Here is a 17,760-nt window from a genome sequence, read left to right as displayed (position 1 = left end):
CTGCGATGTTTTCTTCTTGTATAAAATCAAATAAGATCATATTGCCTCCTATCTGGCAACCCGATCGAACAAAAAGCAAAAGTTACTCTGTTACTTTTAATCGACCAAGAATATTCTTTTTGATATGCTCCTAGATGTTTCAATTCATATTTTCTCTTATTTCCGGGTGGTAACGTTAGTGTCAGCCATCTTGCGTGTGTCATCTCGGCGAGATTCTCGCAGCGAATGAGAGAAATTTGCGGAAGCAGGTGATTACTACGTGACGTCATCTCGCTGATTGTGAACGGACCACCCCGCAACACGACGGGAAAAGAGTTTGAGCGATTAAGTTTGATAACAGTACATTTTGGGGGAAACGATCGGGAGATTTGGCTGGATAATCGTGAGGCGTGACAACTCTGCAAGAAATCGGGAGTCTGCTGCTGCTCAAATCGGTGGATTTAACAGGTGAGGCTCACCGTAACGACTGTTTTGTTTTTATAGCAGGGAACATGTTTCTCCCCTCCTCCCCGCTAGAGGGTACTCGTGCTCCTAAGAGGGGTGGTGTTTCATTTGGGAAGATTTTTCTAACTCGGAAAACAATGATTTTTGTGTATTTTTCGTGCCTTATGCAATAGGTCATATAGTATACAGTATAACAATAACAGTTCATATAGACGATGTTGTTCTGAGGAAAAAAATAATTCCAAAAACAACACATTGTAAGCAGACCACCGAATACTTTCTAATTTGTGCTTAACTTAGTGAGGCTTTTTTTCTTTAAAAAAAGCCATGTATAGTAAGGCTTTTTTTTCTTAAAAATAAAGACAATGTATAGTAAGGCTTAAATAAACATGTATAGTAAGGCTTTTAATCGTTAATAAAGGCCATGTATAGTACTGCCTTTTCCCTCATTTAAAAGACAATGCATAGTAAAGCTTTTTTTCTTAAAAAAAAGACCATGTATAGAAAGGCTTTTTTTCTTTAAAAAAGACGTTGTATAGAAAGGCTTTTTTTTCTCTCAAAAAAGGACCATGTATAGTGAGGCTTGTTTTCTTTAATTAAAAAAAGACAATGTATAGTAAGGCTTTTTTTCTTATTCAAAAAAGACCATCTATAGATAGCTTTTTTATTTTAAAAAAAGAGCATTTATAGTAAAGTTTTTTTTCTTAGAATAAAAGACCATGTATAGTAAGGCTTTTCGGCTCATACTCACCATGACCAATTTATCATTCACCATCTCAGCCGTGAAGAAGTATTGCGGGAATTGCAGAGAAATCTTCCCTCCATTCATGCTGACGGGGCCTGCCAACCAATCAATTCAGCTCTTCACTGCCAACTTTCAACTGCTCATTCGCTCCAACAAACAGAGGTAAGCCTGGCGAATAGAAAAAAAAAAAAACACGCATCGCTTTTTTTTTTTTTTTGAAAAAAATGACCATGTATAGTAAGGCTTTAAAAAAAATGATCATGACTAGTAAGGCTTTTTTTCTTTAAAAAACGACATAGTATAGTAAGGCTTTTTTCTTTAAAAAAAGAGATAGAATAGTAAGGCTTTTTTTCTTAAAAACGACATAATATAGTAAGGCTTTTTTCCCTTAAAAAACAACATAGTATAGTAAGGCTTTTTTTCTTAAAAAACGACCATGTATAGTAAGGCATTTATTTCTTTAAAAAATGACATAGTATAGTAAGGCTTTTTTTCTTTAAAAAATGACATAGTATAGTAAGGCTTTTTTTCTTAAAAAACGACATAGTATAGTAAGGCTTTTTTTCTTTAAAAATTGACATAGTATACTAAGGCTTTTTTTCTTTAAAAAAACGACATAGTATAGTAAGGCTTTTTTCTTAAAAAGAACAACATAGTATCGTAAGGCTTTTTTCTTAAAAAACGACATAGTATAGTAAGGCTTTTTTTACCTGCAAGCCATTGCATACAATTTGTAATAAAAACTCCCATCTGTGAATTCCCTTTGCACATAATTTGTAAGTTTGTATTTGTAATTTTTGTACAGAATTTGTAAGTTTTACTGCTAGAATTTTTAAGTGTTACTGTTTCAATCAAAACCTCATCTGTGAATTTGATATTTTGATGTTTGATAAAAATGACCATCTAATCTAAAGTATTTCAACATTGCAAGTTCTCCCAGAGAGAATGAAGGTTCATTGGACTGCTTCAATAAAAACACCATCTGCTTTTTAATAAATTGACAGTAGATGGCAGTAGCCGATCAGGCGACCAAAAGACCGGCGTCAAAAAAGACCGGCGACCCAAAAGACGACGACCAAACTTCCGGGCGACCTAAAGACCGTGACCAAAAGACCGGTGACCAGAAGACCGGCGACCAATCGACCGCACACGAACAAGAGTGACTAACATTTACACTTGTTTTAATTGTGCCCAAAAGAGGTTTTCTTTACTGTTGTGCTTGGTTTTGACAGCATTGCAACAAATTGATGATAATAAAAATAGAGTTTAGGTATTCATTGAGTTGTTGTTCAAAACAAAAAAGAAAGTTGACAGCAGGTAAAAAAGCAACGAGTTAGTGATCGTGAAATCGTCCCAAAGAATTCTATTAAGGACTTACAATGATATGCTGTGATTTATTTCACTGGAATTTCTTTCAGTTAGTGGCTTGTTACTCAATTTGTTTCTATCTGTAGCCATCGGGGAGATATGAGATGCTGGGCCGATGATGAGGTAGTAAAACTGGTGGTATTTGAAATTGGGCGACGTGATTTTTAAAAAAAAATGAACAGGTATAGTAAGGATTCTTTTTTTTAAATGACCATGTATTGTAAGGCTTTTTTAAAGACCATGTATAGTGAGGCTTTAAAAATGACCATGTATAGTAAGGCTTTTTTCTTAAAAAACTGACCGTGTAAAGCTTTTTTCTTTAAAAAAAAAAAACTATGAAAATGAAAAATGATCATGTATAGTAAGGATTTTTTCTTAGAAACAAGACCATGTATAGTAAGGCTTAAAAAAATGACCATGTATACTAAGACTTTTTTTTAAATGATCATGTAAAATAAGTAAATGTATAGTCTCATTTCATCTCATTTTCTGAACCGCTTTAATTGCATTAGGGTAGAAGGAAATAAAGGAGGATGGATTTTATGTTTAAATCAAAAAATATTTTTGGTGAGTAAAATGTGGCTATATTCCTAAATAATATTTCAATTGTATGAGGTTATTATTGATGCTTTTTTATATGTGTCGCATAATACACGTTAGTATTATGAAAACAATGTACTTTTATGTGTCTATTTTTGATACGTATTACCCATGTCATAGTTCAAAGGTCGGCTCCACCCTTCAAAATAGCGGATGAGCCAGCTGCCAGTCCTTTGGTAGATTGTAGGCAGCTCAGAAGTGACGATTTACCGAAGAAAGACCTGATAAAGTTCTCACAGGACACGGTACGATGTCATTTGGGGATTTCGAAGCCCCAGTTCTCATTTGAAGAGTGCTTTATGACGGTAGTAGCATGCTTCGATCGCGTGATGTGGCCCAACGTGGATGCAGACGGTAAAATGTTTGCAAACAAATTGGCTACATTGCGTTACCTACAGCTCTTAATGTTTCATTCCATTGTGTGTTTCAGTTCCTCAACGAACACGGATTGCTGGGAAACATCAAGAATGGGGCCATAACAGCCAAAAAGGAGCAACTTGTCAGCAAAGTGAGTCATTTTTTTAAATAGTATTTTCTATTTACTATATCCGTGTAATCATTAAATATCAGCTTTCGGTATTCACGGCTTTGCTAAATTAGCTTGTTTTTCATTATGATACATTCCAATTTTGAATGAAAACACTAACTGGCTTGGCGTTGATTTTTTTTTTTTTTTTTAAATAGCAACAACTTGTGTGGATAACTCACACCCACATAAATGCCATCAGTGGAGGTGTAAGGAATAAACAGTACACTTCTATAGAATATAGACATTTCCCTTCACTTTCTTAAAGGAAGACCTCAGGGCTTGGACCTTTTATTTTAAATGCGTTTGAGACATTCAGTCAACAAAAGCGCAGGGCCCATTTTTCACTTGAGTTTAAACATATGATAAAATAACAATTTTCCCTCATTATAGGTCTCCAAACTGGTCCTCGAGGGCTGCTGTGGGTGCAGGTTTTGGTTCCAACAGATCCAACATTAACAGTTTAACCAATGGGGTTTTTCTGCTGAAAAAAAGAATCACCTGAATGCAATCCAGTGATTGTACTACTAGGATACCAGATTGGAATGAAAACCTGCACCCTCCGCTGCCCTTTCTGGAATAGTTTGGGGACCACTGGTCAAATGAGCAATTCTATAATCATGCTGTGTTTTGTAAAGGTTTAAAGCCACGGATGTACACGGTGGAAGAGGTGACAGCTGTCAAGAAGTCAAGGCAAAGGTTGTGGACGATGTAGGACCCAAGTGTTTCAGGTTATTTATTTTCTTGTAATGTGTACTAAACCTACTCATTGTGTATCTTGCTTCTCTTCAGTGTCCGCCCAAGTTGACCAGACAAACTTCCCCAAAAAGGGTGACGGCACACTTTTTGACAGCAACATCCCCTCAGGTACTTGTCATTATAGAGCAGGTGTCTCCAACTCTGGTCCTCAGGGTCCCTATCCAGTATGCTTTCCATATCTCCCACCACATTTGAATCAAATGATCAAGATGTGATGGAAAATAAACTGGACAGGGGCCTTCAAGGACTGCAGTTGGAGGTTATTTATTTTCTTGTAATGTGTACTAAACCTACTTATTGTGTATCTTGCTACTCTTCAGTGTCCACCCAAGTTTACCAAATCAACGCTGAAGAAAGATGACCAGACAAACTTCCCCAAAAAGGATGACATTGGTGGAAGGCACACTTTTTGACACCAACATCCCCTCAGGTACTTGTCATTATAGAGCAGGTGTCTCCAACTCTGGTCCTCAGGGTTCCTATCCAGTATGCTTTCCATATCTCCCACCACATTTGAATCAAATGATCAAGATGTGATGGAAAATAAACTGGACAGGGGCCCTCAAGGACTGTAGTTGGAGATCCCTCTTATAAAGACTCCGATAATTTTTAAGTCTCCCTGTTTCTGCAGTGGCTGTCTAATATTTATATATTTTTTCCTCCTAGGGCTTTAATATTGTGCCTTCTTTTGCAGTGGGATGAAGGCTTGCTGACTGAGGAAAAAAGAGCCTCTCTGATGTTGGTAAAACCTAACTAATCCTGTCCATTTTTTAATGTTGGACTTAGTCTATTGTGTGTTGACCCTCTTTTTTTATTTTCCAGAGTGCCAAGAAGAGTCTTTGTCCATTAACAGCAACACAACCTTATCTTTAAATGCTGGATGGTTTGTGGAAAAATAAAGGTTCTTGAAATGTACATATGCATTTTTTTTTGCTAGTTATGAAGAAAAAAATACAAGTGGCTTAACATTTGAAAGTTTTTATTCAAAGGTACACATGGACAATCTTCTCCACCTGTAGACAAGATTAAAACACTTAGTGAGGAAAAAATTTAGAACTTTTTCAACATAATACTTATGCCAAAAAAAACCCATGTTTTTTAAATTACAAAACACTTAGAAAAATTTTCACAGCACTTATAATAAAAATCGTTTTTTTAGCCTAAAAAATACTTTTTTTAAATTGATAAAACACTTAGAAGATTTATAACAGGACTTATAATAAAAAATCAACATAACACTTAGGCAAAAAAATTGGTTTTTATTTTAAAAGACTTAGAATATAACCACCAAAAATTAAAGGAAAAAAAAGACCATTGAGGGTCTTGGGTCTTTTTTCTCCAAGTGTTTCAACAAAGATAAATGACACTCAAATCTCTTTTATTAAAATTTCCGACTGAAGAAAAGAAGTGAGATCCTCCTCACCTTAAGGATCTGGTCACCATGAGCCAGAAAACTCTACCTAAGAGGAGGGAGAGTAAATTTAGTCAATAAAATAGATCTGGATGAATACTTGGATATTCAACAATAAACTCACCTCTTAGAAGACTGCGTTCAGAGACGAGGCATCACTTGGAGACCCTCCAAAGTCTGGACCTGATGTGTGCAAAAAAAAAGCAAAAGTTAGCATGTTTAGACACTGGAGATTCAACAAATAGACTTACATTTTTGTTGTTAAATCTAGATTTACCTTGATGGGAGACCAAAGATGATGCTAAACGGGGGAAACTTCATTTAACAAAGCTATTTAGGAGTTGCCAAACAACTAATACAGGAAGAGAAATCTTACAGAGTTCAGAGACACCACATCATGCAAGAGGCATCATCTTCAAGTGGGCAACCTGGGAAGATCACATGGACATCGACCTGATGTGTGCAAAAAAAAAAAAAGAAGCAAAAGTTGTCATATACAGAGACTGGAGATTCAACAGATGGGATTAGTTTTACCTGTAACCTCAAGGGTTTGAGTGTCCTGGGGCACACGGGAAGAGCTGCATCTTGATTTAACCACGCTATTTGGGAGTTGACAAACAATTATTACATGAAACAGAAATCTTACAATAAATGATCAAGATAAAGAATGAAAATAAGTTAGTGAGTGCTCCGTGCTAATTCCCCTTTTCCAGACAAGGCGATTAAATATACAGACTGAAGTTAACAGCTAGGTGAAAGTTGGCTTAACAACTTTTGATTAAAATGATTTGTTTAGCAATCGCAGTGAAAACTATCAGTACATACATCATTTTGGAGTGAGCCTTTAGCTAACAAACTGTCCGTTGATATCTCGGCTGTTTGAATCCACTAAAAGTCTTTCTACACGACTCGAAAATGGAGAAAACAGACTATAGATCTCTTAGTATTAACATCAAGACGACGCTTGACGTGCTCAAATGGAAAGCGTTGTCGTGACGCTAATGCTAAGATAGCTTGTCACATGTGGCACAGAGCCCAAACTTAAATCGTCGACGGTGCGGTCAACCTGGCATTAAACTTACAGATTTGTTGGCGGTTTGGCTCAGTTGATTCCTAAAAAATCTGCCGGTAGCGTGATAAAAATGCACATAGGCCAGTAAATGGCTCGACGCCTTACCTCGTTGGCGTCCTACACGGCCATCAGCATGGACATGGCTGTTGGAGAAGACGAGGCACTGCGCATGTGCTTAATTTATACAGCTTCCTTGAAGATAGGCCACGCCCATATCGCCCCACCATATTGAAAATGGAAAAGATGGTGGCTTGCTTACCGTGCTCCACTAGGTGCTTTGTCTTCCCAACTCTATGTTTTGAAGATGACATTCCTCCCAACTCAATGTCTATGTTTTGAAGATGACATAGTATAATGGTCATGATTTTTGTGGTCTTGATCCTATAAAACAGTGTGTCTCATATCATTATCTGTAATGCCTTACTTTTTTTTTTTAAACTGCTTCACTATACCTGGTCATATTTTTTAAAAAAAAGCCTTACCATACATGGTTACAGATTATAGTACTGAATATTGAGCACGTCCGGTCAGAATCAAACAGTTCCAAAATAACTGCAGTGTCTTAAAAAGCCTTACTATATTATGTCGTTTTTTAAGAAAAAAAAGCCTTACTATACTATGTCGTTTTTTAAGAAAAAAACCTTACTATACATGGTCATTTTTAAGGAAAAAAGCCTTACTATACATGCTCATTTTTAAGGAAAAAAGACTTACTATACAGTGTGCCTGGTTTTCCGTCTCCTTGTACCCTAAGATCGGCTGGCCACCGATTCAGGATGTCCACCGCCTCTGGCCTGGAGACAGCTGGGATTTGCTCCAGCATCCCCCGCTACCCTGATGAGGATAAAGCGGTTCAGAAAATGAGATGAGATGAGGCTTACTATACATGGTCAATTGTTTAAAGAAAAAGCCTTACTATACTGTGTAGTTTTTAAAGAAAAAAAGCCTTACTATACTATGTCATTCTTTAAGAGAAAAAAAAAGCCTTACTATACTATGTCGTTTTTTAAGAAAAAAAAGCCTTACTATACTATGTCGTTTTTTAAGAAAAAAAAAAGCCTTACTATACTATGTCGTTTTCAAATCCCATTTGGGAATCATTTTTCCCTTAAACAGAAACAACCGGGGGTAGTCAAGACTTTCCAATAATGACAATGTTAAGTGTGGCCACTTCATGGTGTGGTGGTTTGCATCCCATTTCGGAATCATTTTTCCCTTAACTAGAAACAACAATATGTAGTCAAGACTTTCCAATAATGACAAAGTAAAGTGTGGCTACTTCATGGTGTAGAGGTTCACTCACGTGACTGCCATGCGGGCAGGTGTGGTTCGCATCCCGTTAGGGGAAATATTTTCCCTTAGTTGTTTCTATATATTTGTTGTCAAGACTTTCCAATAATGACAAAGTTAAGTGTAGCCATTCATGGTGTAGTGGTTACCTTAGCTGACTGCCATGTGGGCAGGTGTGGTTCGAATCCCAGTTGGAAATCATTTCCCCCTTAAATAGAAACAACCTTGTGTGGTCAAGACTTTCCAATAATGACAAAGTAAAGTGTGGCCACTTCATGGTGTTTCTCTTGTTATTTGTCTCGCAGAATTAGATCCAATTTGTAACATCCACGATCGGAATGAAGATACAGGGGGTACGAAGTAATGCAAAACATCTTACATTGGAATTTCACGTTATAATGCCAAAGACTGACACTTTCACATTTTACATCAGTCCGGCCATAGGAAAGAACAAAAATACATTACTATTAACAATATGTAACATTCCCAAGCTTCATTTGTATGTCCCTCTACTTTAAATGATCAATAATCCCACTTAGAAAGAAATCCCAGAAACCAGATACAGTGGGACTTTTACTCACGAATGTTACGTGTAAAATGCGTCTCTTTTTACGAAAAATCCAAGTTACAAAATGGCCTTGTTTGGTAAGTAGAGGTACCGCAGAAAACCTTACGTACTACAGACGACCACTCATCAAATACAGTCACACATTGTAAGGTTCTTTTCTAACTCCACTCTTGTCGATTTCCGTTCCAAAGGAGAAGGCGAAAATGCTGGCGGTGGACTCCGCCTCCGCCTCGTCTCCTTTTGCCGCCACCGCATCCCAACATCCCCGTGGGCGGCCATCGGATCCGGCGGGGAGTACTACGGCTGCGGGTGGAGTTGGAGTCCAGGGGTACAAAGCCCCGCCCCGGTCGAGGTAGTCGGGGCTGGCCGAGGACGGCGGGGAGCGCCGGCTGCCGTCGGCGTGCTCGCCGGAGCCTTGGCGCCAACGTCCGGAGGAGCCCAAAGTAGAAGGTCGGTAATTGTAGGAAGTCAGGCAGGGTCGTTGGCGCTGCTGACGGCAGCGCAGGAGGCGAATGAAGGCCAGTTTGAACTCGCGGTTGTAGCACGGGTAGATGATGGGATTCAGGCAGCTGTTGAAGTAGCCTAGCCAGAAGATCACCTTGAAGAGGAGCTCGGGGGGGCGCAGGTTGGCATTGAAAGAGCCTGCCAAGAAAACACAGAGACAAACATTGAGTTTAAAATGTCAAGTGTGATTGCACTTTAAATGTTCAGAGGTTAACACATGATAGACCAGGGGTAGGGAACCTATGGCTCGGGAGCCATATGTGGCTCTTCGCTAACTTGTGAGGTAAAATATGTATTTAAACCGCTGGTGACAGAGCCGAGTCCCGGATGCACCAATAGGAGCGTCACGTCGGCACTATGGCGCTGACACTACCTCAAACTTCAATCATCTTTTTCTTTTCATTAAACTTTTCTGCATATATATTTTCATTGATTAACAACTAAGTAACAGTGTTGTCAAAAGAATTGTACTTTAAAAGTGGTAAAATGACCCAAAAAAAGAAAAATCACATCTAATTTTCACATTTTTACTCTTAAATTCGGAGTATGTCTCTCAAGGAATACAATTTGAAAATAAGAATTGTTCATGGCTCTCTATGTCAAAAAGGTTCCCGACCCCTGTGATAGACAGTTTCTGCTTGATTTGAATGAGGCAAAATAAAATGCTTTTGTTATGATCAAGTCCAGTAATAGAGGGTGTCGTCTTATATTCGGGCCAATGCGGTAAAACTAAAAAGGTATTCCGTTGAGCCAGAAAACTACTTTTACCCTTTGGCATACGGCATAAATGACATTTTAGAGGGAGTAATGGACACCTAAACAATTTTTGGCCACACCGCCTGACACTCTGACAAATTCGATTTGCAATAATAAGACCGTCAGTGCATTTCAATGATTGAAATTACTGGAACAAAACGCAGAGGTCTGCCAAAGCGTGAATTACATTTGCTGAGTGGTGAATGAAAAGCCGGGCTGCGGCCCAACTCGTAATGGCTTCTTTCACCCAAGCGGTTACAAACGCCATAAAACAAGCTGTCTGGGGACTAGAGTGAAGTTTGGCCAATGAACAGGAAGAATGGCTGGACTTAGTAAAGGACGATGTTAAGCAAAAAGTGCATCCACGCACACAAGTCCAATTCGTACCTAGAGGAAGATCAGTCGTTAGTGGTAGGGCTGATTACAATTTTCTAGAATGTGACAATGTGTACAATAGAATTTAGGGTACTGGAAATGAATGAATGGATCATTAGTTGAAGCTGACTTTGGGAAAGAATGGCTGCCAGGTTTCATTAGCATTTTTTAATTACTAATCATGTAGCATCTAATTTTCAAGGACAGGAGCATTTTTGTACCATGTGATTGATGACATTTGTGGAAATTGGGTAGGACATCCGCCAAAGGTTTTGGCCGCAGCTCACCGCCGCAGGGCTGCTTTTAATCTCGTTGCTAAATCGGGTTCATTTTCGTCATCCTTCCTGCGCTCTAACTAAGCAAAACATCTCATTTAGCACGTGAGCGCCCGACTGCGAGATGACGAGCACACGCGCCAAAACTTTCGCGCAAATTCACGCCCTCAAACTGTTATTTTATCTCACATTCAGAGGAGCTTTGTTCGCACCGTTAGATTTTTCCAAGTGAAATTACAGCCTATTTGGAGTGTTAAATGGATGTGTTGTATGGCTAAACGACATTGGGATATTTTGGGGGGTGTTTGCGATATTAAAAAAGGAAGATTTTTCAGCAGATGAATTGAATAGCTCTGTTTGGTTGACTCACCATTTAAATACGATTAAATTAAATCCCAGCTAAGAGGTCGATATAGCAAAAAGTATTGAAGCAAAAAGTACTAATTTTGACCTAATAGACAATAATACATTAAATTAAATTTGATGGATGCCAGATTGGAGAGAATGCCACTAACTCGATGTGAAACAGTTTAGGAAATTGGTTATATAATTTTTTTTTTTTTTTTAAGGGGCAGGTGGTGGCTATTTGGTGTCTCCCCCATATAGATTGCGCCTTAGGCAGTCACCCATATTGCAATTACAAAAACCGGGCCTTCGTGCTTTGTCACACTGAATCAGTATTTCAGTATGCGCAACGAGTTGAGAGGCCGTTTTTTTTGGCAGTTGTTCAGCCAGCGTTACATAAACGGCTGCCTCTTGTCGCCTTACTATTCGTTCTGTGAAGTATTTGACGTCTTGAAATAGCAACTATTGGTTTGGTCTTTTTATTATCTTAAATAAATGCATAGGGGTTTAAGTCCTATCTGCGAGAGGAAAAGGTTTTCAGAACTGAAATCTGAAACGCAACTTTTACACCAACATAACACATTTCTAAGTTAAAAAAAAGCACAAATGTCACACATGGAAACTCACTGTCCCCTGAAAATAGGATTTCAAAAACCAAGAACACCCAATTGTGGACCAAAGGTAAATGTAAAAAAAATTGAAAAAACTCACCTATTGGCAGGGCGAGGAAGAAAGGCAGCCAGCAAAGTGTAAACATTCCCACCACGACTCCCAAAGTCTTTGCCGCCTTCTTCTCCCGGGAGAACTGCAGGAGTTTGACGGTGAGGGAGCTCCTGGCCTGGTGCCCGCGGGCCTTGCAGGCGGAAGGTCCCGGATCGGACCCGTCATGGCCCCCCGAGCCCTTGTGGGACCCGTCATGGCCCCCCGAGCCCTTGTGGATCCGCAGGGTCATCTCCCCCGAGTCCATCCTCTCGCGCAGGACCCCGGCCTCCAGGTTCCTGGTGGTCCTCTTGGCCACCACGTAGACCCGGCAGTACATGGCCAGGATGACCGCCAGGGGGACGTAGAAGGAGCCCAGCGAGGAGAAGAGCGCGTAGAAGGGCTCCTCGGTGATGAAGCACACGCCGTCGTCCGGCGACGGCGGCTGCTTCCAGCCCAGCAGGGGTCCGATGGAGATGACCAGGGCCAGCGCCCACACGGCCAGCGCCGCCAGCAGGGCGCGCTTCTCCGTCACGATGGCCCGGTAGCGCAGCGGGTGGCTGACGCCGATGTAGCGGTCGATGGAGATGACGCAGAGGCTGAGGATGGACGCCGTGCAGCACAGCACGTCCAGCGCCGCCCACACGTCGCATAGGACGCGGCCCAAGACCCAGCGCTCCAGGATCTCCAGCGCGGCCGACACGGGGAGGACGGTGGTGCCCAGGAGCAGGTCGGCCAGGGCCAGGTTGACGATGAAGTAGTTGGTGGGCGTGCGCAGGTGGCGGTTGCACGCCACCGATAGGATGACCAGGACGTTGCCCGCCACCGCCAAGGCGATGAAAGCCCCCAGGGCCATGCCGAGTGGGATGGCCCGCCCGAGGTCCACCTGGCCGGAGCGGTTACCCGCCGCCGCCGCCGCCGAGGAGGAGGAGGAGCCGTTCGCCCACCACCAAGAGCGGCTGGCATCGTCAATGCTGGCGCTCATCTTGGCCCAGGGGCTCCTCCATAGCAGGCGCAGGCGCGCCTACAGCCGCTTGCGGACTAGCAAAGAGTGCCGAGTCGAGGGGAGACGCGTCCAAGCCCCTCCTGCCGCAGTCCCGGCCAAACAGAGAGAGAGAGAGAGAGAGAGCGGGGGGTGACCCGGAGGAGCAGCCGGCGTGACGCCCAATCACCCCGCGCATCAGCGCGAACACACACACCAACCTCTGCGTCGGAGCGTCTCCGCCGTGGGAGGGGGCTTCATCCATTGCGTTTGTTCCTTGCGTAATCACTGTAGCTACAGGTGCAAGCTGGGAAAAAAAGAGGCAGCTCTATTTATTGCACAATGAATAAGTAGCACAGCAAGAAATATGGCAAAAGTGGATAGAAGTGCTAATCGCCATCTGGTTGTCAAGTATGTCAACAAACAAACATTTGTTTAAGAATGAGGCAATTATTTTTGCAAACTATTTTTGCATGTATTTTTGTGATCTCCCATGCATGTCAATTTATGTGTATACCTTGTTTTGTTTTGTGCTGATAAATATGGTTTAAAAAAAATTGTGTGTGGCCCACTGTACAATTTTTTTTTGCAAAACTCATCAAATAAGGTCAGCACAAGAATCTTAACTTCAGCCTACATTCTGTTGCACTTCTCAATTTTAACTATAGATGGAGCTACTAATAACGGCCCTGATGCCGACTTTCCTCACAAGGGTCGCGGGGGTGCTGGAGCCTAGCCAGCCAACTACAGCCAGCAAGCAGCAGACACCCCGACTTAGTTTGCCAGTCAATCAAAGGCCAAAAGGAGACAAAAAAAAACATCACGGCCATACGTCGTGGCAATTTGGAATGCTAAATTAGCTTAGCATGGATGTAGGAGTAAACCGGAATACCTGGCGAAAACCCACACAGGCGAGAGGCAAACTCCAACGAGGAAGGTCCAACCGTCCATGTCAGATCTTCGTGATGTCGAAATGGCGATTCTATGGAGAGAAGAAATAAAAAAAAGATCATACTATAAATAAATGACATTTTCACACTCCAGTGTGCATTTTTCCTTGCAAGAAAGCAGCAAATATCAGCACACAAATAACTCGATGGGCTTTTGTAAGGAGAAAAAAAATGCATACTTTGGGTGAATCATTTGCTTAAAAGGTCGAAGAGATGCTCAGAATGGGCAAGTTTAAGTAAAGAGGATGATGAAGACAAAAAAAAGGCTTGATGAAGTGGATCTGGAAAGGACTTAAATCACGAGGAACCACTTGAAAGCTAAAATAAACCTTGGCTTACTCAAAGACAGTCTCATAAAGTCAAAACATCCATCCATCTTCTCACGTCCCAAAAACAACACACAGAGAAAATAGCACATTCCTTGATTAAGTTGATCAATGTTACATGGATTAAAAAATATGGATGCATGAGAGCAAATGGTTCCATTTTTCAAGTGATTCATATTCCTGGAAACTTTGCGGAGGTCTTTCGCACTGTTCAAAAAACCGCCAGTGACTTAAATAGTAAAATAATGGTGTTAAAACTTGTAACATTTCATCTTTGAAAACATTTACTCAAATATGTTTTATTGTAGATTTAAAAAGTGGTTTTCCCTAACAAATTTTACAGATCCTATGTCTTCCCGGCTATATTTAAATGACATTTAATACCAATAGCACATGAGGGTTGCCAGATCATAAAGATCCTGCCCTCGTCCTTGAAATGAGAAAAGTCGCGTATTTCTTCCGCCACAATCTAAAATAAACCCCAAAAGCCAAAATTGTCCTGATGTCTACTTGCCTTTTCCCCCATTCATTTCATTGGCTTTCTGAACTGCTTATCCTCAAAATGGTCGCGGGGGGTGCTGGATGTTGGAGGACACCGAAGTACCTGGATAAAAAACACACGCACTAAATAAACACTCTTCCACTGGGCTGCCAGCATTCATTTAATATAGAGAATTTGCGTTAACTGGCAACGTAGCGCCTTCCTCCTGACACAAATGCAATTGCAGCCGTTTTATCAAAAGTATTTACGTGGGCAAAAGAGGGAAACGGGAGCCAATAACAGCCAAGATGCACCACTTCCACTTTATGGAGCTTTTACGTGGCTTTTTGCTGACCTTTTCTTAAATGCTCACAGCTTCGCGATCAATACGTTGGAGCAGCTTGTTTGGACAAAGTAGCAATGCGAGAGCGGACTTGGGCGGAGATAAACGAGGGTCTAGCGGAGGTCAATCTAGCGGCCCACAGCCGCCGGCTGGCTTTAGCCCAGCGAGTTGGACACGCGCAGTTCTCAAATGGATTGAGATCCTGGCCATTAGTTGATTATTTCTAGGGTAAAGATAAACTTGTGATTTCGAGATTGAGGAATCACATCAACATCTTTCTTTCCTTTATTGTTTTGAAATGTTTTTTCCCAAAAAAAATTGCCCCATTATTAAAATATTTTTTCCAAAGGACGGAAAAAAGCAACAACTGCAAAAAAAATCAATGGCTGAAAGTGCCAAGTTGAAATCCTGTAATTTTCATTTGATCAATTTTTAAAAAGGTATTTAGTCGAGAGTAGGGGAAAAAAATAAAACTTTACGAATATGAGGGGATTTAAAGTTGTGCATTTTTGGGACGGGAAATATGCAAACATTATCTAAGATGTTTTATGACGATATCTCGTCCATTCAACTTTACTTGTAAGACTGAAGTTACTTCAAGATACGAAATTTGCAGGAGAATGAAACATTCAAAATTGTTCCAAAATGCATCAAATATAACATTTAGTATATTTAACGACTAATCCTATCCTGATATTCAGCATATTTACTTATTTCGGTCCACGCAGATAACTTAAATTGTGCTCAAATTCTTGAATAACTGCGTCAACCATGTTATGATTTTCTCAATCAGTTGAATACATGCTAGACTTGACTAAATAAATAAATAAATGTAAAAAACAGCTGTGGTTTGTTGGTATTTGTTCCAGCGGGAGTTCGTTGCCCTTGCGGCGGTTTTCCATCAAATCCCAAGAAGCCGCAGCATCCTGTGTCATTTCACTCAAAAATTTAGATTCAGTTCAAAAGTCCTCAGTTTAACCTGATGAACTTAACTTTAAGGAAAATGACATTTATAGCAGAATGATGATCACTTTTCTTGGGCTCAATTTGATCGGCATTTTATTGTGATTGCAAAGATCCAATTGATTTGTAGTTAAAAGGTGGAGAAGTGCTCAGGGGAGGCAAAAATAATCTTTGTGGAAGAAGGCATTCCAAATGGGAGAATGTAGACGAGTCCAAATAAACTTTGCGTGGAAGTTTGTAAATAAGTCCCAAATAAGGCCCATCCCATCTTTCTCTTGCCAAAGCTCTTAAAGAAGAGACATATTTTCATCCTGAGAATTGTTGTGCACCATGAGATCTTCTCCTGGAGGACATTTCGAGAGGATTTTTGAAGAGGATCACAAAATAGGGAATAGATTTTTTCCTCGAATAAAGCCTCGAACGGCTTTCTTCGGGGGCTGAAGGGGAGTTGGCGTGCGGATGACTATTATTATGTTTTTTTCATCTCATTTGTTCATTTATTTTTAAAATGTACCACGCTTGGTTGTTAGATCTTTGGAATCTGTCAAGAAAATGACATAACGACTTGAACGGATGTGTGTAACATTGGAATCATTCATGAGGAGATAAAAATATGTATATTTGTTCCTGCCTTTGAATATGATTAATGGGAGTGTTGTGGAAATGTTTGTGTGTAACAGTATACAACACACAGCACCAATGACGTTTTAGTGAAAACTATTGCATAATACGGCCTGCAATTCAAAGATAAAGCAATATTATACCGGAGAACTGGATTTTGAGGATGAATTGATTGCACACAATATTGTTCCATGAAAAATATGATGTCAGGAGACGTTTAAGAGCCTCTTTCACCAATAATAAATGCCAATATTTTGCTTTTCTGGTTGTAAATTTGACGGTAGATTTTGCTTTTAATTGAATCTTCTGCTTGCAAAAAGATAACATTAACCTATTTCATACTGTAATTGAATTGTATTTTAATTGAATTATAACCAGTCAAGATGGTGATGACATCACTTTTCAAAGCACACTTTTTTGCAATCTCAAATGCCCCTATTTTACTGTAAATACAGTTACATACATTTTATTTTTTACCTTACCTTATCTCTGATAGCAATTCCCCTTAAGTAATAAAAAAATGTCTGGATATACATTGCTTGCTGACACGCTATATTTATAGTGAAAAGAGCACATAGCAAAAAAATACATATAAAAACATATAAAATACGGGAAAAACGTTGACAGGTATGACGTTGTATTATTTTCCTACGAGCAGCTCAGATGATTAAAATAAATAAATAAATAAGTAAAAATCTCCCCAAAGGATAGAATACGGAGGCCTGACCTCCTCCCCGAGGAGCAAACAAAACTGGAATAGCATCTGGCTTCAAACTGCGGAAATTGTTTAGCATCTTTGCCGGCGCTATTAAAACGGCCGTGGCCCCTGTTCCGCTCCGTTTGCAAACGTTCGCAAATGGCGGAAATGCTTGCAAACAAGCAGCGTCGACAAAGAAAAAAAAAGTCCGCTCACACAGGAAAAGCATTTCGAGCTGGATTGGGAAGATCATAGGCCGGCCTTCCTTGGAGAGAATTAAAAACGCATTGATCGCTCACAACGCGTGTGTAAAATAGTAATTTCCCCAAAATGTAAGATTTTACTGGATGTAAATTTCCCACTAGGGTGATTCATACAAGCTTTTGAAAGAAAATACTAAATAGCATACCTGGCAACGTTTCCAAATTGTGTACGCCGGCCGTAGAACAACTTTTCTAAGAGATTTTTTTAAGTACGTTTTTTTTGTAAAACCAATCTCGTTTTAGCCATTTCGGCTCTAATCCTGGAGGTCTCGGTCACTGGTAGCAGATGAAAATGTCATCGTCGACTGCTAATATTTTCATGCTTTAAGCACACGCATTCCGCCTTTTCACTATATAAATATAGCGCGTCAGCAAGCAATGTACCCTGCCGATCAAG

The 17,760-nt window shown here is 40.3% G+C and overlaps 1 protein-coding gene and 1 long non-coding RNA gene across 15 annotated transcripts in view; one reads left to right on the top strand and one right to left on the bottom strand.

The window, feature by feature from the left end:
* Nucleotides 1-245: 245 nt before the first annotated feature.
* LOC144082942 (uncharacterized) lies at nucleotides 246-5,357 on the top strand. Of its 9 annotated transcripts, none has more exons than XR_013303407.1 (9): nucleotides 246-447; nucleotides 1,225-1,351; nucleotides 3,278-3,402; nucleotides 3,588-3,665; nucleotides 4,322-4,394; nucleotides 4,476-4,550; nucleotides 4,763-4,872; nucleotides 5,137-5,180; nucleotides 5,265-5,357. It is a non-coding gene; the product is annotated as an uncharacterized LOC144082942 (long non-coding RNA). The 9 variants fall into 9 exon arrangements; XR_013303406.1 differs by having other exon boundaries at nucleotides 3,278-3,511; nucleotides 4,322-4,382; XR_013303404.1 differs by having other exon boundaries at nucleotides 3,278-3,511.
* Nucleotides 5,358-8,478: 3,121 nt separating this feature from the next.
* Nucleotides 8,479-17,760, bottom strand: part of LOC144082532 (alpha-1A adrenergic receptor-like) — a 121,507-nt gene continuing 112,225 nt past the window's right edge. For 4 of the 6 annotated variants that reach the window (XM_077609758.1, XM_077609757.1, XM_077609760.1 and 1 more), the window contains 5 exons: nucleotides 14,510-14,599; nucleotides 13,612-13,701; nucleotides 12,941-13,026; nucleotides 11,750-12,823; nucleotides 8,479-9,425 (listed from right to left, as the gene is read on the bottom strand). In XM_077609758.1, coding sequence (XP_077465884.1) covers nucleotides 8,920-9,425; nucleotides 11,750-12,722 — 1,479 coding nt within the window. In that variant the 5' untranslated portion in view covers nucleotides 12,723-12,823; nucleotides 12,941-13,026; nucleotides 13,612-13,701; nucleotides 14,510-14,599 and the 3' untranslated portion in view covers nucleotides 8,479-8,919. Of the gene's footprint in view, nucleotides 9,426-11,749; nucleotides 13,027-13,611; nucleotides 13,702-14,509; nucleotides 14,600-17,760 lie in introns of all 6 variants that reach the window. The other 2 variants (XM_077609759.1, XM_077609762.1) reach the window with 2 other exon arrangements.

This window comes from Stigmatopora argus, chromosome 9, assembly GCF_051989625.1.
Source record: "Stigmatopora argus isolate UIUO_Sarg chromosome 9, RoL_Sarg_1.0, whole genome shotgun sequence".
In the NCBI taxonomy this organism is placed as follows: domain Eukaryota; kingdom Metazoa; phylum Chordata; class Actinopteri; order Syngnathiformes; family Syngnathidae; genus Stigmatopora; species Stigmatopora argus.
This window is presented reverse-complemented; position numbering and strand designations above follow the sequence as displayed.